A 21245-nucleotide genomic window follows, 5' to 3' on the forward strand; every position below is an offset into this window, starting at 1 on the left:
TCTCTTGTTTTCATGTGGAGAAGCTTATTAATTATCTCCTCTTATAAAGTCACTACTTTTCTGTTAAACTCTAGTAATCATAATCGTCGTGTGCTCGATAAGATGATGAAAGATCATCTTTAAGCTTCATACTTGACCGTTGAACCATCCGTACAAGCGCCTCCACAACTTCCGACATCGGTGGTCGGAACTCTGGTTCTACCTGTACACATAATGCGATGATGTCGGCGAACCTTGACAATGATTTTGGTGGGTAAAGCCCGTGCAAAGCTGGATCCGCTATATTCGACAATGCGTCTATGTCGTGAAGCTGTGGTGTCGCCCACCGCACCAGCGATCTTTCTGGCCTTGGCTTCTCTCTGCTTATAACACAAGCCAACCAGAAAAAAAAAAAAAAAAAAAAAAAAGATCTTTAAGTAGGCAACTGAGATTCGATTGAAGATAAATGATCATATAAAATGGAACTAACCCGTCAAATGGAACTCTTCCGGTGAGAAGCTCTAACATGACGATGCCAAAGCTGTAGACGTCACTCTTTGGTGTATAAGCAGAAGGGTTCTTGGCTTCTGGTGCATTGTATCCTTCTCCTAGGTTTTGACTCGTTCTCTGCCACACCATGTAAAGAACGTTAATTAATTCTGATATACTCACTCCAAAATTTCAAGTTTCAACGTAAGATATGAAAGAAAAAGCCATGCTTACAAGATAGAATTTTGAGAGCCCGTAATCTGAGAGACGAGGGTTGAGATCTGCGTCTAGCAAAATGTTAGAAGACTTAATGTTCTTATGCATCACAGACGGGGAACATGCCTCGTGTAGGTACCTACGTACACAAATTTAAAACAACAATATTATGATCACAAACAAAAAGAGCGTTTGCGTTTATGTATATTTTGTTGTTGTCGAATTTGAGAACGTACTCGACGGCTCGAGCGGTTCCCAAGGCGATTCTGACTCTTGTATTCCAAGTCAACGGTTTACTGAAACAATCTGACAAATGAAGGAACTCATGGAGTGAGCCGTTCCTGAAGTATTCGTAGACTAACATGTTGTGACCTTGCTCTGAGCAATAACCTACAAGCTCTGCTATGTTCTGGTGTCGGATCTTTGAGACGCTCATTACAATTGGCGTTATACCTTCTGATTTACCCGAATCGAACAATGTGGAATCGATCTTCTTAACCGCCAAAGTCTGAATGAAAAATAAAAATTTGATCAGATATTGTGGACTGAATAGTGATTGTCCTGTTACTTGTTTGACACGTGAAGTAAGGGGATTACGCGTCCGTCGGAATACTTGGCTCTGTAAACACGTCCGATTGAGCCTTCACCGAGTAGATTTCCAGGTGAGAAATTGGCCGTCGCGCTTTGCAAATCAGAGAGCTCGAATTCCATAGCGGAACGAGTTGAAGTGGTTCGTTTCGCGTTGAGCTTGTTGGCGAACTCGGTATCGTTGAAAGACATCACACGCGAGGAAACGGAATGCTTCAGTCCCTTTGATCCTATTCCGTGGATATTTTCATCATCAGATTTCCCACCTTCAATATAAGCTCCTCTCGATCAGTTACTTGCAAAAATAATTAAGGTCGAAAATGTCAAGAGTATACCTTTGTAATCCTCGCCGAAATCGACTCGAAGCTCTTGCGCAGATCCATGAGAGGCGAGAGATTTGAATTTTGGGGTGTGTTGACTGTTGTCTTCGTCGATGAAATGAGGAGAGAGAGATGACTTTTTCTTGGAGACAATCGCGATTAAAACGGCGATCAACACAAGAACCCCTAAGCTTGCTCCAGCGATCGTCATTCCGGTCGCAGCGGTTATACCTCCTCCGTCTTTAGAGCCTGAAGATTTTCGACCGTATTTAACACCCGGTGGCGGGGGTGGAGCAGTTTCAGTTGACCAGTCGTTGCCTCCGGTCCTTTTATCAAACGCAAAGCAGAGAGAAAACAGGGGAACTCTTTTATATTATCCTCTGTTTTTTTCTTTTCTTTTCATGTTGAAAAAATGTTTCTTGTGTAGGAAGCAAACTGTTTCACTTACAGTAAACTGTCTATATCCTTAAGCTCATTAGGTATCCATCCTTGGAACTGATTGTCTTCCACGTTCCTGAAACCACAAAAGAAGAAAACGAATGTGTTTCAGTATCGGAACAGTGTCAAAACCCAAGTCCAGGTTCTTCTAAATGCGTACAAGTCATCAATCGCAAGGTTCCTGAGAACGTTTATGTCGCCTTTGAAACGATTTTCCTGCAAGTGTCTTGCACAATAACAAGACATGATCATCCTATTTAGCATTCGAGAAAGTTAAATAAATAAATAAAAAACTTAATATGACGATATGCTTCTTGTTCCTAACAATTTTTTGAGGCTTGTGAGATTAGCAAAACTCTGAGGCAATTTCCCAGAGAGTTGATTCAACGATAAGTCCCTGCATACATAAATTTGGTGGTGTGTAAGGTCTCAAATGTAATGATTTATTAAAAATATTTTCTCTTAAAATAATAGAACTAAAGGAATTGTACCTACAGAGTTTCGAGTTTGGACAGTTTCTGAAACATATCTGGGAGTTCTCCATTGAGCTTGTTTTGTCCAAGATTACTGCATTTCACATATAAAATTAACAAGTGATCATTTCATGAACCCGAATTAACACCAACGATATTTATACTTAGATGAAATTTATTTGCTTTCACCCACATGCTTTGCAGACTTTTCATTTGAGATAAGGAGTAGGGCACGTTTCCATCCAACTCGTTTTCAGAAAAGTCTCTGTATCGAAACGAGCAGATTACGATTTGTTCTTGGGTAATAAGTGATCAGAAAACAAATGTGTGAACTTACAGATTGGCAAGGTTAGGTGGGAGTTGGTAAGGTATGTTTCCTTTTAGATTGTTTTTGCTGAGATCACTGTACTATCACCACACCAGATTTAAAAAAAAAAAAACAAAACTGTTATTGTCTGATTTCTAGTTTAACTAATTTAAAAGAGACTATTGAATGAGGATCCTCACAAAGTTGTGAGAGATTTGAGGTTGCTTAGTAGATAACCGAGAGATCCACTTAGCTCAAAGCTTGATAACTGTCTGTCGAAGAAAGAAAAAAAATAAATGAGAGGAAGAGGATAACTTGTGACTCAAGTAATGGTCTGAGATTTAGGGTTCTAAACTATATTAGGGTGATGATTATATACAATTCTGTGACCGAAGAGCCTTTGCATTTGACGCCTTCCCAAGAACCGTCGCAGGGATCACCTCCGCTAGATTTCCAGCCTTTAAGTTTCGACGGCGAATTTAAGCTCGTAAACATCACGTTCAAAGCGGAGACTGCCAAAACATTTCAGATCAACTCTTTTTTTTTTTATCGGTTTAATATAGTAATCACATACAAAAACTAAAAGCATGGTTTTTAAAGAAAACATAATTTGAACTTTAAGCCTGAAATGTATTTTACCTTCTTGGTTATCGGTTTTTGCTTGAACTAAAGTGAAGAGAATAGCGAGAGAGACGATCAAGAGGCTTACGAGCTTCTGCATCATCTTGTTCTGCAAGAAAGATAATGAAAAGGATTCAGGGTTAGGGTTATGCTTCCTGGTTTGATTCATGAACAGGACAACGAGGGTTTGAGAGAAAGTGCCATTGTGATTAGAATTAGGGGTAGAGACATTTTTGAGGATTGGTTCAGGGACAAGAAATGATCATTCATGACCATTAACTTTCGCTGAACAATTGTTTACTGATTTTGATCTATTTTTAGATCTTTCCGGGAAAACGAAAGATGCGCAATGACGGTGAAATGTGTGTGTTAATTGAGTTTACAAAATGATTAATCAACAAATTAGTAAAAAAAATACTTATGGGCTTTTCTGAACGATAGGCTAATGTGTAGTCTCTCATATAAGCCCACGCAGACCCACTTGCACGCTTATTTAGAGCCTCCTAAAAAATCTAAAAAGGTCAAAGTCAAAAGACTTGGGGATACCATGAAATTAATATCGTTGACCGAATCACTTAAATATATATAAATGTAAATTTTTTCCTCATTTTCACTTTGAGATCAAAAGACTTAAATGTCTAAATTTCTGATTCTTTTCTCACCTTACTTTTGGACTCGTGAAACCAAACCTAAAATTAAATACCAAATATATGAGTTTCGTGGAAGTGAGCATATAATTTTGAGGATAAACAACAGAGTTTTTATCAAAAAAAAAAAAAAAAACAACAGAGTAGAATTTTGGTAAAAACTTTTACAGCAAACCCATCATCAGTCTAAAATCTAAATCTAATACGTGACCAAAGAAATAGCATTCATGCAAACTAATGGACACAGTAGAATAAAACCAAACCGATCTAATAGCTCATTTTTTTAAGTAAATAAGTAAACTATTACGTATAGTATTTTCCGAGATTAAAATGCTAGAAAGGATATTAAAAGTTGGTTGACAAAAAGAAAAGAAAAGAAAGGGACATTTTAGTTGTTAAGAGTGACTTTGACTCGGAATATTGTAATACCACATAAGTATATATATTTTCTAATCTTCCCCAACGACATTTCAATATTTTTAGCCAACACTTCTGTCCTTTACAATACCAAAATTCTTCCACGTTGACAAACACCCCATTGCAGCTCCTTAACTGTGCTGTGGAATATATCTTTACATGGACGATGGACCTCTACACTTCTCCTATTTCTGCATAAAATACAGTTTTGTTTCTATATTTTTTTTTAATATATATAGTTTTAAAATTGTGATTTTCATAGATCAAGAAAAACAAAAAAATGTGTGTGTGTCTGTGTGTTTATTTAGTTTCTGGTCATATAATTTTTTCAGAATGTATATGTTTAAACTTAAAATATATATACTTGCAAAAAGAATACAAATATAAATTATTATTTATAATATATAGTATGCTCATTTCATGAATGTTTGGAAACAAATTGTTTATAGTGATTATAAGGTGACTAGCAACAAATGCAGTGAACACATCACCGTTTTAACCACTAGTCCAATAGTATAGATCAGGAAGCAATACTTATTTTAGTGAAAACTTTAATTTTATATCATCATCAGTATAAGGTGGGTCTAGCTAGGTTTATATAGTAAAAAATACAACAACTAGGGAAGATGAACAACCAATTAGTAAAATATTTAAACTATAAATAGCTATCAGTGTTATCACAATCAGAGTAGTCTTGACTAAACCCTAAATGGTACAACCATACAAGAATCAAGCTCTCTAGTTAACTAGTAACATCTATATCAGTCAAATACTATATATCAACTTATACAACAAACAACTTTTCTTTTGAAGTATCAAATTATTAATTTCATATATCATAATAGTTGTATATATTAAATGTAGGTCTCATAAATATTGGGTTTCAACAGATTATATCGCTACATAAATATTACTCAACAATAACAACATGTTTTTTTTTGTTCTTCTTAATTATATTTGTAATTGGAACTGTTTTATGTTGATGATTATAGGCAAATTGCAAGCAGTAAATAGAAGAATCTACTACAAACGATTGACGGATAAATCATAAACGACGAGTATTTTTTTTTTTTAAATAGAATAAATATCGTGAAAGAAGTTTTAATTAAAAATACAAGCTAGGAGGTTGGTTTTATCTGCGTTGGCGGCTATACGAATTTTGGTAGTGCACGCGATCATTCGAATGACACCAAATGCGTGTAGTCGAGGTATCATGATATTTATGTGTGATCGAATGTGTTTTCCATATATAATTTAACTACGTAAACAATTTATACACGGTAGATCAAACATAATCTAATTATAATTGACAATTACATATATATATATATATATATGTGTGTAGCATAGTAATTGTACTCGTATTTGTTGTTATGTCACCATCCATATATATATACATATATATATCAAAGCTCGATTGAATGCGAAACAATATGGAGTAGGGTAACTAAACTTAATGTACGTGTATTAATATTGAGCAACGTTAATAAAGTAATCGAACAACACATAAGAGAGATATATATGACTTGATTAATATCTTGGCAGACACAAATTAAAGTATATTATACATTAATTTAAGAGAATACAAAAGACCCAAAGGCAAACATAATATCACATAAAAGAGAGAATAAACCGGAGAATTTGGAACACACGAATTATACACGAATAAGTTAGGGGGTTTTAAATCTTGAGATAATCGTTGTCAATAGGTTTAAATACATGAGAAGCCTCTTCCTCAATGAACTTCAACTGCCCTTTCGTAAGGTGCAAGTAAACCATCCAATCTCCGTTGTCCAACGAGCTTGGCATCGGCATAACGTATCCGGCACTGCCTCCCCATGGGAAATGGTATGACCCGAAAACCGGCGAGCCCCACCCGAAGTCCACCTTGTTCACCGGGAAACTCCTCCCCGAAGAAACCACAAACGCGGGTCCATCGTCGGATCCGACGCTGTAGATTCTTGAAACCGCTGGTGTTGGGCGGCGAGTCTCAACCCAATCGATCAGATTTAAGAAATGTTCTTTGGTCACTGATCTCTCCAAGAATCTGTGAACCTCTTCGGTCACCCAAGACAGTGGCTTGTTAATCAAGTCATCGACTCTCTGTCCACCAAATGGGACTGAGAGAACGTTTCCAAAGTAAGTATTGTTTTCTTGCTCCATAAGTCTCCTCCTTCCGTCCACGACGATACCGAGTTTTGAGGTCTTGCTCGGGACTGGATCTTTTGCTGTGTGTTCTGCCACGAGTTTCCATAGAAACGCGCTAAATGATTCAAGTTTTGTCCTTTTGTTGCCGTTCTTCGAGCTGCTGGCTAGAGTTTGGAGCTCTTCTAATGCATCCGCTTTAATGTAGTAGATACGGCTCGCAAGGATATTTTCTGGATTGGTAGTTTCTTTTGGAGGGGGCAAGGACGTGACAGGCATATAAATCTGGTCTATAGTTGAATCTACGATCAATGGTCGTCGTGGGTTTAGCAGAGATCTTCGAAACGATGGTACACAAGAGATTGGTACATCAGATCGTGAAATCTCGGCCCACGACAAGAGAAACATGTTCATGGAATATGCGTCCGCTCCACGATGATCAAATGTGCAGCCAACAACTATGCTTCCGCATTTCAGTTGAGTAACCTGCTCAGACAATCAAACAAAAACCGAGTTTAATTAGATATATGTTGGTTGTAATGAAGTACTGTCGTCGCTCTTTAAGCTGAAGGTGTTACCTGAATCGCTATAACTCCATGTTTCTTGATGGGAACAAGCTTGGCAATACTTTCATCAGGATCATACAGGTTAAGCTCTCGGAGCTCCACGTCAGCATCAGCTTCCACGAAATCTACACCGCGGTTGTTGCAGAGAATCTCCGGCTCGCCGGTGGGATTGGTGACGATCTCGCCGGAAAAGGCGTAGTAGGAGACGAGAGTCTCTGCCAAAGCCGTCTTGAGGGTATCATGAGCAACAGTGGTGGTAATGGTAAGTGGTTTCTTGTAGCAGAAGCAAACGCTGACGTTGAGAGGAGGAAGGAGGAGGTCGAGGTTGGAGAGAGGGAGCCAGTGGTCCTGGAGGGGGAGAGCTGCGGTGATGACTTGCTTCCTGGTGGTGGTCACGTGGAAGCCACGTGCTTGCTCTGCCGCTCCTCCCATTTGGTAGTTGTTTTCGGAGAGAATGAAGAATGTTAGTGTGTCTTGTAGGTTGTTGGGAGATGCTCTGAGAGAGACGAGAGTATTTATAACTGAGTTTAGGAGTGACTTTGGTGAAACTTTCCAACATTTCGCTGGTTTGTTGTTTTTTTTATTTCGTAACATCATTATCAAATAATACATCTTTTTTTTCTTCTGACAAAAAAATTAATACTTCAAAGAAATTCATTTATTGGTTTCGTTTACCTTCGACTCAATTATACGTATAACTATTTTTATATAAAAATCAACGATATTCTCGCGAAAGCCAGGACATTTTGGTTCGAAGTTTCAATCATTCAATAGTTTTTGACTTTTATTTTCAAACCAATCAACACAGTTTCTCTTCTCGAAATATTGTCAATCAAAGTGTTTTTGAGTATGTACAAGTAAAAAAATATACTTCCCCATATCTTTTTTACGTGATATTTCAAGTTATTACTCACATATTATTATTAATTTTTATAAAATATTAGTAAATATTATGAATTTAATCAATAAAAAAATATGATGTATAATATGATCGATCAAAAAATTATAAAATATTTTTAATATTTACATAAAAAGTTGAAAACAACACATAAAATGTAACAATTTTTTTAAAGAGAAATGACTAAAAAGAATATATATACTATCGAACTTAAACCACGGTAAACTTTGGGTTGAACTCTGTATTTGATATAAATTTGTAATAATTTATTTTGTTATTATTTAATTAAATATTTATGTAACCCGTATTTTTGTTTGATTATTTTGCAATTTATTTATAATTTATAGTTTTTCTTGTGATTTTATGTATTTAATTTTTTGATTATTTGTTTAATTATTTTTATTACCTTCAATTTTTTCCATTTTTAAACTTTTTCCAATAACAATTTAATATAATTTTTTACTATTTATAAAGTTATTTTTATTGCGTACTTCTCAACTAATATAGTAGAATTTAAAACCTTAGTGACCACATATAGCATTATTAACTACTATGTTACAAAACCCGACTATAAGACAATGGTTCTCGAATACCAATATAATCGATCGAACATGTTAGGAGATATCAGAAATACGACATGGAGTTAAATAAAAAAACTACTATTTGTGTATATATTTTTATTGTTAGATAGGTAGTTTTACCATGATCATATATACTTAAATAACTTGTTAATTAAATTTGAAAATTTATGTAAATTAGCCTAAAGGCTAAAAATTTGAGAGAAAATATTTTACTTCTAATGTTTCCTCCAAAATCTATCAGAACATATTTATAATACATGAACGAACCAATTATATTGGACCTACGTACAAATTAAATGAAATTAGTAAATTAACCCTTTTTGTTATAAATTGATTAACAACCCATATTTACTATAGAAGTTAAACAGGTCAAATTTCTATTTCGAAAAATAAACTAAATGAAGTTAGTCCTAATAATATAATTTTAAATGTGGTTAGCACAATATAGAAGAATTAAGGTTGGACGACCATACAGTACTTCTTATAATCCCATTTATTTTAAAAAGGTTATTTTTGGTTTTCTCACACACTGTCACAATGCTTATAGTCCCATTAATTAAACTTTTTTTTTTTTTTTTTAACTCATCAGTCATCACAATGTATACCATATATATCGGATAAGAATATCATACCATTGCTAGATCATACGACACTATACGTATATTGGCGATTTAGTATATTAGTGAATCCACATATTACATAAAGGTGGCTATAAGTTAAATCAAGAATTTGGTTTTTATATAGATTTATACAAAGTTCATCTCTGGTAACTAGAAATATGATGTGGTAGACTTTGATCACTGATATGAGCCCTGAGGGATAAAAACACATACTACAATCTTACGCAGATAAAGATATCGAACATATAAAAGGTATATACATCTTTCCATGGTAGGACGTAATGACTGCTTCTATGGTGGTTGCACTGTCTATCGTAAATCTGTATATTGTAATGTCAATTTGGCCATAAGTCGTCTGCCATAGAGTTTGTGTGTATCAATGTATGTCAACAAAGGATAAGGTTATGTGTTAGTGAATAATTTAACTTGGTCTATTATTTCTAGACGATGACCCCTTTTTTTTTTCGGTTTTTAATAATGTATGAGTAAACAAACGATGACCATTTCTTTGTAGATACAGTAACAAAAAATACAAGGAAATATGATAGTATAACATTAGACAATAACAAGATGCTTATATAAACTATGCATTGTCCCCCATTAATTAAAATCATATAAACGAAACAGCCTCGAGAGTTGATTGGTTGCAAGTATGGCAAGTGGCAACAAAAGATTCAATATCACAGGAAAGTAGAAGCTCGATATATAGACGTGTTTATATTATTTTTTTCTTCTTCTGAAAATGCTAATTGATTGACATTAGAAAACCCTTTGATATCATGATACGCTAATTAAGTAATTCGAACGTGAGCTCAACGTGTGGTGGTTCTGCTGCTTCATTATTTTAATGGCTTTTCTATACATTAAAATCTTAAATAAACTGAGTTTTGGATCGTGAGGTCACCGGAAAGTCACTGTCCGATCGATACTTAAGAAAAAAAAAAAAAAAAAAAAACTAAACACGTCATATAGAATCTGATAAGTATAATATAGACAGAAGACCAAGAATCATCTCCTTGCTAATTCGATTGGTATATTCATTTTATTTTTTAAGAAAAACGAAATGCTACTTTAATTGGAAATCGATGATTCTCTGCCCCCAATGGGATAATGGATACGTGACATATCGATTCCTCAACCAATAAGCTCTATTCATCAGAGTTAACTAATAAGTCACATCCAACGTAACTCCCTCCGCATTCTTTTTTACCGTTTCTGGTAAGAATTAAGAAACCACCACACAAATTTAAAATAAAAAAAATTACACAAATGTGTATCTCTTTAGTAACGCAAACGATGACATGCATGTTCAAAATATCATTCAACGTAGTTATATATATATATATATCTGTTTTTTTTTTTTTTGGTAGCACCACCACCATGCCTAGTGGTAATATCAAAGTGAACCCAAAATCAAACAAAATCATCATTAGTGGAGTGAAACTTAAACATACAAATTGCAAATTCAAAGTCTTTAATATTAGCTCTACCGGAAACCATCATATATTTATATTTATCATTTTCACATTTTTGGATCAGTTGGTCAAATTGGTTGAACCATGGATTATTATTATATACTGTATATATATTTTTTTTTTAAAAGGCAAATAGCCTATTACGTTGCAGACTACTAGAAGTTTTTTGCGCAAAACGTTTTTTTATTTTTTTTCTTGATTCTGAATATGAACATACAGAGAAGTTATTGGTGCATTGATTCATTTAAGTAGATAAGATATGGATGCTGACAAAAGAAAATGAATATTCTACGGAGAAGAATGTCTACGATAAGTTGTAAACCCATTATAGTTTTAGGTTTCACCAAACAAAAAAAAAAAAAAAAAAAAAGTTGTAAGCCAAAAATTGTCAATCCCCAGAGATATTTTTGTGTTTTATCATAATTGTACCCCTGTCGATTTGGTGCATAGGTCTTCATTGTGATAACAGTTCAGCTAATTAATAAAATATTTTAATGGGTTAAAAACCAAAAAACGTTGTGAGCCCATTACGCCATATTACTACTCATTCGGGCTTAATTTACTATCCACTGGGCCTTCATTTATTATCCATGGGGCCTTAATTAACTACCTATGGGGCCTTGATTTACTACCCATTTTGGGGCTTAATTTACTACCCACTGGGTCTTGATTTAGTACCCACTGGGTCTTAACTTCATTATCCATTGCCATGTCATAACGAAGAAACAAGACACGTTCTCTCTTCCCATGTATCGATGATTCGCGAGAGAAGTCTCTCAAACTCTGTGTTATTTATCAGAGACTGCAAATGGATCGTATAAATTGATATTATTTAGCGTGTTTAAATCAACTAATCAAAATCTGAAGATATATATATTATATATGATGAGTTTCATCCTCCTCTTGTTTCTTCCTTGTGCATCATTGTTGTTGGTTCTATTATATCTCTGTTTCAGGGTCCATAGTCACCATCTCCGATCAAATTGCAAATATCCGAACATTCCACTAAGCTACAAACAAGAATCAGCAACTCATCTTCTGTTAAGATCCATGCCAAAGCAACACAATCTGTTTATATCTCTATAAGAAAAAAGAAAGAAGCTATATGTACCAGTAATTACGGCTACGAAATCCTTGCTTGAATACCACTAATGGCCTTTCAATTTGAAGATATAGAAAACATCAGTGAGTGATGAAAGAATATGATCAGAGAGAGAGAGAGAGAGAGAGAGAGAGAGACCTTCTGATATTGATGGGTCCTTCGCCGTCTCCGCTGCGAATACAAGTGTTGACGCATTTGACGGTACATTTCTCTGCGTTTTTGGATTTGGGCCGTTGAATCCTCTGTTTCTTGCAGTCTTCCCCTGATAGCGTTTGCGGCACGTTGGACAGCGTTTCCCCGTCTTGCGGCGGCGGAGGAAGCTCTGCTGAAGCTACAGACACGGATGCTATCACAACCGCCGCAGCTATGGCACCGATCGCCGCCGTGGATATACGAAGAACCGCCGCCGATCTAGTGACCAAGCGGCTCTGACACTGAGTTGTTCTACCTTTACTGGTCAAGCAATTCGTCCGATAGAGAGAAGGAAACGGACAGTTTATGATCATTACTCTTTTTATCGATTTCTTTTTTATACTTTTTTTTAGCTTCTTGCAGTTTTCTCATCATCCTCAGAATCTCTTACTTCCTCCTCTAGACAAGAACATTAATCCCAGTGAGCGGTTCTTGTTCAAGACTCTATCTTCTTTACACACGTGTCACTATCTGGTGGCTTTTTAGTTTTATATACACTTCTCTCAAACTTAGCCTGAATCTTAAGCTTACGTGGCTTTGAGATTCGTCTCTAATCACATTTTTATTTTCTCGAGACAGTAAAGTCACAAACACTTCACTCCAATTATAGAAAATTAATGAAATATCTAAATTATTATGATTAAAAAAATACGTGTGAATACAACAACTTCATCAAAATAAATAACCCAAAAAAAAAAAAGAAAAGAGTGGAAGAGATTCAAAGGACAAGACTCTCTCTCTCTCTCTCTTTTTTTTTTATCTCCCTTTGCTTACAAAAATAAACACGTTAAACGTACTGTATATGTTACACTCTTGCCATTCCCAAAATCAGAAATGGCAATTTTACAAAAATACAATAAATTACCAAAAAAAAAAGTGAGTGTGTGCGTGTGTATGTATAGAATCAGAAGATCACCCAACCAAACCACATCAAACCTGAAGAAGACTGGCTTTCCTCTTCTTCTTCCCTCCTCCTGCCTCTTCTGATAGATCTTCTGAAAGACGCATTCTTCGTTTTAAGCTCACGTGTTAATCCCTGACAGGTGACTGTTAAACACCATATCTAAGCTAATTTCACAATCAGTTTCTCTCTCTCTAACTGGCTTTTCTTCTTCTTCTTCCAAAAAGGCGTATGAAGATTTTTTTGGCTCTATATCTTTCTTGTTGTTACCTTTAAGGGAAAAGGGTGAAGGTTTTTTGCTACTTTGATTATGGTCTTTCTAAATGTACAACTTTTGATTAACCTGAGCCCCCAGCAACTTCTGCAGCTCTTTGTCTCATCATTTCCATTACAGCTGCTCTACGCCGTGAATCTGATTGCTGCTGTAATCTTCTCAGATGCTCCTTCAGGTCCCTGAACAGAAAGATATTCACAATGAGCATTAACACAAAAATCACATGGACTAGAAAGTCTCAAATGAAAGGCTGATGTCATTTCATGAACCATCATAACATTTGTTTACCTGCAACGAGGTACATGGCACTCGGATTCCTTGCAGGCCCGAGCGTGGAGTTGCAGTAGATACCACATTTTCTTGCACAGAACACAACCTCCCGACGCACGTACTTTGCACTGTATACCATGTCGAAATAGCCCCTTCACTTTCCGGCAATTAGGATATTGACAATGTGGCGAACGACATTGTGATGCATGTACCAGAAGATCGAGCATTTTCCTAAGCTGCAAATCCAAAAGGATAGAAAAAAAGAGAATGTTACTTTTTACAGAGAAAATTCAGGACCAAGAGAGAAGCACCACAAGCATTAAAAAGGGCCAGAAGAATAATATACCTGCAAGACTCGCAATTGCCTCGCTTCTTTGTTTTGAGCATTTTGATCAGCTAAAGATGGATGATTAGTCAACTTGTGAGGGTGATTAACTCCACCATCTCTACTGTAACAGGAATTGCACACATCGTAGTCTGGACATACTTCGCAGCGCCAGCCTTGACCAGTTTCAATGTCAAGATGACACGCATTGCAGGTCGTGACAAAGGCAGGAGCGGTTGGGTTATGTAGATGGTAAAGAACCATCATCGACGAATGCTTTGCCCGCCTCAATGTGTCATACTGATAATGGTTCCCTTGACAAAGACTCAGAAAAGCTTGCCTAGTGTCGAAAAACTCGCTTTCGAGTATCTCATCTTTGTCCCTCGTATCTGAAGGAATCTCCGTAATTTCGACCTGCAAAATCAATAGACAAACATTCATAAATCTGATAACAGACAAAGCTAAGGGAAAATATCTACAAGCAAATGCAACTCACAGGATACAACGCATGCTTATCCTTAAAATTAACAGGATGCCTTTCCCTGTCTTCACGTCTCTGCTCAGCCTCATAACACCTGAGAAGCGGAATAACATTTTAGATTGCAGAGAACTTAATCAATGAAAAGGACACATAGCCCATCCAAAAAAAGTATAGGTGGGATCTATACAATATTATTTGCAGTGCAACAAAGAAAGGATTATAAGAATACACAGGACGAATAATTACTTATCACAAATCTGGAAGTGTTTGCATTGGCTGCAGACCCAACGATTTCCAGATACCATCAGTATACAGCAATGTGTGCAAGATGGCTGCAAGTGAACCATGATAAAGTCCTCCTTCATTGGGTGAATTGTCTCACCGAGCTGGAAAAAAGGTAAATATCATCAACAAGAAAACTAATGAAAAAAAACAATACAAGGTAACTTATGCATAGAAAGAAAATATTACTTTATGCATTAGCAGCAGGTCCTTGGACGCATTCCCAGATAGATCAGTCTGCCCAGAAGCTTTTAGCGCCCTTTTGGTAATGGTTTTCTTGAGCATTCCTTTCTTATTTCCCTTTCTGCCATCTTCTTCTTGACTCATTTGGTATATAAGATCCTCCGCTGCACCTGGCCAGTAGTCACCATCGAAATACGGGAGCCTGGCTGCTGTAACCTTAGCTCTACATTCACCAGTTTGCATAAAAAAATGGTCATACAGATTTATAGTTTCTGCAACAATGCCCTCTTTTGAAGCTTTTCTCAACATTGCTAAGTACCTGCGAATAACAAGATGAGCAGTTGGGTGATGTAAATATCATATGGAAACATACAAAGTTCATCCCAAAAAAGTAACTGAACTCACCACTCTCGTAGTTTATCAGATTTTGGCGTCTTCTGAATTTCTGGATGACAATATAAGATATAGTCTTCGCCTTTCAGCGGTGGACAAGCCCATATGTAGCAGCTCGTGAAACCACGCAACTTGCAGTATTCTAAGTAACCGATCTAACAACAGATTAAATTATATTTCGTTAGATCTTCCATATAGTTTTCAAAATAAAATACAGCAATGTTTGAGAGGACTAGGACTTACCAGAATTTCGTGGTAAACAAAAGTACGCAGAGCCTCTCCGTTATAAGATCTAACCTCAGGTCTGAAGTACTTGACAGAATCCAAATACGAGAGATAAACTCGGCGTTGATTAGGAAATGCGCATTCAGAACCAAATTCTTGGACGTACATCCCAAATAAGCATACTTCTACACCTTCAATCTTTTGGAACAACAGAACTACCTGGGAAAATAAAAAGACGTGGAGAGTGAGAAGGATTTCCTTAAGAGACTGAACTCCGAAAAATAACACATATATGCAGAAAACACAACTACAAATGGTAATTATCCTGTTGGACTTTTACGCAAATTCTTACTTTAGACTTGTACGCAAATTCTGTTGGGTAATTATCCTCCCGAAAAATTTCAAGAAATCGAGGTTTGACTTCCAGCTTCTTGTCAACAGATGAAACAACTCTAATCACAAGGGACTCCGCAGTAGGAATCTGTCAGTATCAAGTCAAAGAAAAAACAATGTCAGCTTCAATCTACTGTTTCCAACAAAGCAGTAAAGCATACAAATAGAAAAGGTAAAAAATAAATAAGACAGATGCGAAATACATGAAAGACATAAAACCTTAACAAACTCCACCACTAGATTTACCTCATCAAAACTTTTTCCTTGAGCCCTGGCTCTGTCAGTTCTTTCCTGCTTCAGCCTCTTAAACAACCGCTGCTCTATATGGTCACTGAGAATTGTTCGTGGAAGGTCTTTAGCTCCAAGAACAGCACTCTGAGGTAAAGGCTTCCTCTTACTTTGCTCCACTTCTGCTATAAAGCAATATGGACAGGTATACTCAGCCTGCCCTCCGTCATTCCTACGCCCATTAAATAAAGCACATATCTGATGTTGCCATGCCTCACATTTATCACATTGGACCCACTGCAAAAATCATAGATACAAACAGAAAACAGCATGAATTTGAAATCCATATAAAAATGGAAGACAAACACTAAACAAGCCTACAGAGAGGAAGAGTCTTTTACCCATTCTTCAGTCTCTTCATCATTTTTCTTTTTCTCGAGTCGTGCCTTAGGTATAGGCGTCCCTTCAGCGAGTATAGTGTCCCCACGGGATTCGTTATAACATGGGATACAAAAGTAATGACGAGTGTCACCAGCTCCTACGGTGTAATACATAGCATTTCTCTTGATGCGGGCACCACACGGGGTACAATAGATAGGTGGGGGCTCAAAGGTAAGCTTTTCCACTGCACATAGTTGGCAGGAATTCTCACTCATTGAATGCTCCATTGCCTGATTTTTTTCTGCTTTCGCTTTACTCTGCAAGCACATGATAGACAACAGATTCATTAATATATGAATATTCAAAAATTATTTGCAAGCTGTTTAACGGAATGGCTCAATTAAGCCTCAAACTGCACATGAATCATCTAGTACTTATAAGAAGGGTAAACTAATCAAAGAAGCCACATATAAAGAGATTGCTACCAGTTAGTCGTGTTATTGTTTAAACATCTTAAGTTAAGAAATCACAAACCTGGCCAACCCACTGACGGAGACCACGAATATGTTCTCTCACTTGTTCAGGAGTGAACAATTCAGTTAATGAAACACCCTTTATCTCTGGTTTTCCAGATTTTGATGTATGTTCAGTAGGCTCTGGCAGATTTTCTTTCTTAAGCAGCTCAGGTTCTTTCTCGATTTTGCTATTCTCTTGCCGAGGTGAGGCATCAGACAAATCTTGTTTAACAGATTCACTGACAGGCCTTTGCTTGGGAATTTTTTCAGCAATTCCAATTTTCGTATCTTTGAAACCGGTTCGTGTCTGGACAGAAACTTCAGAAACCTCAGCTTTCACTTCGAAATACTTCGAAGGTGCACGTACATCACTGTGCTTATGATCTTTTCTTTCAACATAATGAGATGACTGGGCTTCTGATATGGAAACAACTGAGCTCTTACAACTTTCTGTCTCAATTTCCACAGGTTGAGAAGACTGCTCCACCTTCAACCGTTTTAATGAAGGTTGCAGATGATCTGAAATATCAGTACCAGGCGAAGCACAGGATATTGCTCCAGCAGAGGTCTGTACTGCATCATTTGACACTCCACCTCCATTCACTGGCCTGGCTGCATCGGTTTCATTTTTTAAACGGGCAAGGGACCGTGCATTTGCCTGCTGCTGTAGGTAGGCTTTCACAGGAATACAGACGGGACAGTTAGATTCCTTACAATTTCGATGGTGGTTAATCAATGTCTTTGTTGGGCGGCAACGAGGATATGAACATTGAGTTGCAGCACAACTATCCATATGTTTCCAGAGCTTCTGAACCGTAACACAATTCCGGTCAGGACACTTCCCTTCAGGCGCTTTGCAGTTGCGAGCATGGCGTAGAAACAGTAGCCATTTCTGTTGATTTCTGAATCTTGGATCTTGGTTTCCGTTTCCATATCTACACGTGGTAGCAGCAGGATTTTGGGGATTAGGGGATTCTGATGTAGTGGAAATATGATTTGGATCTATAATTGATCCCCCAGACATATTATTGGGCTGAGCTTCATCCGTTCCTGACATTCTTTGACGAAAGTCCTCCTGAATGTGCCGTTCGTTTGACATACTATTAGATATTTGGGTATGCTCCTGTGATTGAGATTGCCAGTGACCACGCAGCCCAGATTCTGATTTCACTCCAACAGGGAGGTTGCTAAAACCGTTAATAGATTCAGAAGCCATACTCTGCGGGTGTAACATCTGCTGTATCTGTTGGCTATTTTGAGGAACTGATGTGCACATATCACTCTGAGTTGTGACAGGGAGAATCTGAGAACCGGCATGACGGTCTTCTGCATTGTTCTGATATTGATTCTGAAACTGAGAAAGCTGGAATTGCTCAGGAGTCTGGGAGTGGATAGACTCACTAGGGTTCTCAATTCCAGGTTCATGTTTGACATGTGTAACCAAGTCAGAAGCCACACGATTTTGCAAAAATGCATCATGACTTATAAATCTCTGCTGCTGCTGGCTCTGCTGCTTTAATTGCCGTTGATGAAGAAACTGTTGCTGCTGTTGGTGAAATTGATTAGGTTGTTGCTGAAACCGATTAGGCTGTTGCTGAAACTGCTGCTGTTGATGTGTCTGCAAAAAAAAATGTACGAGAAAGATTACAAATCCGTATTCTAGATTGACAAATAGATTGATATTTTACTGGTGCACCTTGTTATAGGCAAAGTAACGGTCATTGATTGCTTACCAAAGAAGAGCTAGTTCTAGAAACAGACTGAAAACTTGCTGTATTGGCATTCTGAGAATTAGTCATCATCCCAACAGATGTCACGGCACCATACAAATTTCCCGATCCAAAAGGGTCAGAATTGTTTGTGCCAAATCCTTCACCTGAAAAGGTAAAATAACCAAAAAAATAGTTAAATATTCTGATGGACAGGCGTAATCACAAGAGGTTACAATGCATATGAAACAAGAAAAGTAGAAAAAGGATGGGAAATAAAGAATTTACCCTGCATCCCTGAACGCTGAAGGTTATCATACGTCTGCTGTGAACTTCTGGTGGAATTGGTGAACGATGTACCTGAATCTATGCTTTTTGCATTCATCCCAACACCACCATTTATGGAGCTGTTAGACACATTAGACATTTTTTGTTGCATTCCAGGTCTAAGGCTAACACCCATTTGACTTCCATGGTTCTGTAGCATACGACTATTTTGGCCACCAATATCCTGCCTCAGTTGCTGTTGCTGTTGCTGCTGCTGATGCTGATGCTGAGGTACCATCATGGGCGCAGCAGAAAATCCACCACTATTGTTAGAAGCTTCAACACTCAGATAAGACTGGCCGTTATTGATATTGTTATTAGTGACAAATCCAGGGGTAGGCATCATTTGGCCAGTATTTCTTTGAGAGCTCATAGATGACATGTTCCCTCCAGAACCAAGACCAAAGTTACTCGACGAATGCTGGTATCCATTAGACAGATTACCTGCAAAGACGAAGTCAAGGTGTTCAGAGGAAATATGAGTAATAAATATTGTGGCCATATCTTATATATAAGTTGTAAAGAAATAACCTCCGAGCATACCACCAGAATTTAGCAGGTTTCCAGTGTTCATAGCAGTAGTTGAGATGTTACTACTTCCAGCCATGCTGGCATCAACAGAGGATGTAATCATCAAATTTGGATTCCCCCCACTGTGCTGTAACCCTGGAGTGGGTATCATTGTTCCAACCGAAGATGAATTAGAATGTCGCTGATTGTAGTTATTTAACTGTCTGCCTTTGATTAGACTTGCCAGTCGAGGCTCGAGGGTTGACTGGTTCATGTAATCTTCCTGCAATACAAATGGAAAATGTCACACGTTAAAAAAAAAAATAATAATAAGTTAGGAAATTAGCCAACATGCTGGATCAAGTGACAACATTTAGATGCCAATTAAATACCTTTGTGTTAGCAACTTTAAACAACCCCTCCTCTAAACGTCTAGCAACGTCCATATATTTTGCCTTTGATGCATCATCAGCTGGAGATGGTTGTTTTTGCTGTAAGATGTTGAAACTGAAGAGGAAGAATAGACGTACACAAATTCGATTAGTGATAAACAAGGAAAGATTCAATCCGATTTTTTTAAAAAATATAGTCAACAACGAGCCAAAAGAAAAAAAAGAAACTTTTTCAAATGAAGACACACCTAACAAACATGCGATATAACAAGAGTAAAGCGCATAGACTGTCAAATTGGAATACACCAAAAGTAAATAGCTTGAGAAAATTAAAAAAAAAAACTTACATCCTGATTCGCATGGCCTGTCGAAGTTTCAAGATGTCACTGTCAACGGGAGAAACACGTGAAGGTCCTAAACCAGCAGGAGGAGGAGCTGCACCACCACCAACTAAATTCTGCATCTGAGGGTTCCCATTCTGCTGCGACATGGTTCCTTGGTTTGGAACTTGCCCAGACATGTGTGCCTGAACATTCATGGTTATATCTTGAGTCTTCGTCGCCTTGTCCTAGTTCTTCTCGTAACTAACAGTAACAAGCACTGCATAACTTTCCCCTCCTCCAGAAGTCTCCAAATTTCATCTCCTGATTAGCACTGTTGAATGTCCTGCTAAACAACTTGGTTTACTCAGAGAACTGAAATTGATTGATCCAATCCAGTTGGGACAGTATCAACAAACTGAGATAAACTAGGGAATAAGGTAAACATAAGCAATTAAACCCCAAGTGGCCAAGGTAATCGAAGAAATATCAAAAAGTGAAAAAAAACCCTAAAATTTCACCCCCACCCTTTGAATTGAGACCCAAAGGTGCAAAATTTCTCAAGAAAGAGCAGAACCCAGAGAGAAATTCACGGAGACCAACCGGTTGCTAGTGATTTACGATGATCGAGTGTGCGCAATGAAACAAAGTCGGTGAACAGCCGATGCGGCACGTGTGAACTCAAACCAAGGCAAGGTTAGAAATTTAGGATGGTAGACAAATCCCAGAAAGGAAGATGAATAATTAAAAGCGAATCAATTCAGGTTTTCCCAAATCGGGGGATTTTTTCTGGGCTTAGAGGTTCGTCGAATTGGGGATTTTTCTTTTGGACTCGCTCGATTTGGGGATTTTGATTTTTTTTTTTTTCTTTCCTTTCTAAGGGTTCGTTGTTTTTCTAAAATAGTAACCCAAAAAAAAATCACATTAAAATATTAATTTTGCTGTCTGAATACGATAATTGGCGCAACCAAAAGGCAAAAAAATGAAAAATTCGAGCACCAATATGTTTAGATCGGACAATTTAGGATAAACTACGCTTATGAAAACCAAAAGACAAGAAGA

General features: G+C 37.2%; 4 protein-coding genes across 6 annotated transcripts; all 4 read right to left on the bottom strand.

Annotated features, from left to right (window-relative positions):
• Nucleotides 1–3534, bottom strand: LOC17894537 (protein STRUBBELIG-RECEPTOR FAMILY 5). The gene is made up of 15 exons (XM_006301868.2): nt 3450–3534; nt 3190–3322; nt 3011–3082; nt 2841–2906; nt 2697–2768; nt 2526–2597; nt 2356–2427; nt 2191–2256; nt 2041–2106; nt 1608–1918; nt 1282–1538; nt 921–1192; nt 703–823; nt 470–606; nt 1–359 (listed from the first exon to the last, which is right to left on the bottom strand). Exons 1-15 carry the CDS (start codon nt 3532–3534, stop codon nt 71–73), a joined length of 2091 nt encoding a protein of 696 aa, XP_006301930.1. The 3' UTR covers nt 1–70.
• Nucleotides 3535–6004: 2470 nt separating this feature from the next.
• On the bottom strand, nt 6005–7775 carry LOC17894642 (shikimate O-hydroxycinnamoyltransferase). The gene is made up of 2 exons (XM_006301658.2): nt 7219–7775; nt 6005–7126 (listed from the first exon to the last, which is right to left on the bottom strand). The coding sequence occupies exons 1-2, from the start codon at nt 7636–7638 to the stop codon at nt 6176–6178; spliced, it is 1371 nt and encodes a 456-aa protein (XP_006301720.1). The 5' UTR covers nt 7639–7775; the 3' UTR covers nt 6005–6175.
• A 3764-nt stretch (nt 7776–11539) lies between these two features.
• LOC17895301 lies at nt 11540–12507 on the bottom strand. Its single transcript, XM_006302885.2, has 3 exons — nt 12021–12507; nt 11892–11936; nt 11540–11790 (listed from the first exon to the last, which is right to left on the bottom strand). The coding sequence occupies exons 1-3, from the start codon at nt 12386–12388 to the stop codon at nt 11733–11735; spliced, it is 471 nt and encodes a 156-aa protein (XP_006302947.1). The 5' UTR covers nt 12389–12507; the 3' UTR covers nt 11540–11732.
• A 245-nt stretch (nt 12508–12752) lies between these two features.
• Nucleotides 12753–21104, bottom strand: LOC17895828 (histone acetyltransferase HAC1). Of its 3 annotated transcripts, none has more exons than XM_023787266.1 (18): nt 20787–21104; nt 20211–20529; nt 19864–19978; nt 19505–19754; nt 18923–19405; nt 18659–18801; nt 16945–18543; nt 16431–16727; nt 16048–16326; nt 15761–15889; nt 15427–15627; nt 15196–15338; nt 14797–15109; nt 14572–14711; nt 14341–14419; nt 13866–14258; nt 13538–13755; nt 12753–13428 (listed from the first exon to the last, which is right to left on the bottom strand). In XM_023787266.1, the coding sequence occupies exons 2-18, from the start codon at nt 20399–20401 to the stop codon at nt 13314–13316; spliced, it is 5088 nt and encodes a 1695-aa protein (XP_023643034.1). In that variant the 5' UTR covers nt 20402–20529; nt 20787–21104; the 3' UTR covers nt 12753–13313. The 3 variants fall into 3 exon arrangements, with proteins under 3 accessions (XP_023643034.1, XP_006301292.1, XP_023643033.1); XM_006301230.2 differs by having other exon boundaries at nt 19493–19754; XM_023787265.1 differs by having other exon boundaries at nt 19493–19754; nt 20211–20532.
• Nucleotides 21105–21245: the final 141 nt, after the last annotated feature.

Source organism: Capsella rubella, unplaced genomic scaffold (assembly GCF_000375325.1).
Source record: "Capsella rubella cultivar Monte Gargano unplaced genomic scaffold, Caprub1_0 scaffold_2, whole genome shotgun sequence".
NCBI classification, from domain to species: domain Eukaryota; kingdom Viridiplantae; phylum Streptophyta; class Magnoliopsida; order Brassicales; family Brassicaceae; genus Capsella; species Capsella rubella.

Excerpts from the sequence above, each read along its gene's own strand:
- LOC17894642 (XM_006301658.2), bottom strand. The coding sequence starts at position 7,638 with ATGGGAGGAGCGGCAGAGCAAGCACGTGGCTTCCACGTGACCACCACC. Across the intron at positions 7,127-7,218 it reads ATGGAGTTATAGCGATTCAG|GTTACTCAACTGAAATGCGG; the intron begins GTAACACCTTCA and ends TTGTCTGAGCAG.
- LOC17895301 (XM_006302885.2), bottom strand. The coding sequence starts at position 12,388 with ATGATCATAAACTGTCCGTTTCCTTCTCTCTATCGGACGAATTGCTTG. Across the intron at positions 11,937-12,020 it reads GGACCCATCAATATCAGAAG|GCCATTAGTGGTATTCAAGC; the intron begins GTCTCTCTCTCT and ends TCAAATTGAAAG. Across the intron at positions 11,791-11,891 it reads TTTCGTAGCCGTAATTACTG|CTTAGTGGAATGTTCGGATA; the intron begins GTACATATAGCT and ends TCTTGTTTGTAG.
- LOC17894537 (XM_006301868.2), bottom strand. The coding sequence starts at position 3,534 with ATGATGCAGAAGCTCGTAAGCCTCTTGATCGTCTCTCTCGCTATTCTC. Across the intron at positions 2,428-2,525 it reads CTGTCCAAACTCGAAACTCT|GGACTTATCGTTGAATCAAC; the intron begins GTAGGTACAATT and ends TTATGTATGCAG. Across the intron at positions 1,539-1,607 it reads TTTCGGCGAGGATTACAAAG|GTGGGAAATCTGATGATGAA; the intron begins GTATACTCTTGA and ends CTTATATTGAAG.
- LOC17895828 (XM_006301230.2), bottom strand. The coding sequence starts at position 20,401 with ATGAATGTTCAGGCACACATGTCTGGGCAAGTTCCAAACCAAGGAACC. Across the intron at positions 16,327-16,430 it reads ATGAAGAGACTGAAGAATGG|TGGGTCCAATGTGATAAATG; the intron begins GTAAAAGACTCT and ends TGATTTTTGCAG. Across the intron at positions 15,628-15,760 it reads AATTTGCGTACAAGTCTAAA|GTAGTTCTGTTGTTCCAAAA; the intron begins GTAAGAATTTGC and ends TTATTTTCCCAG.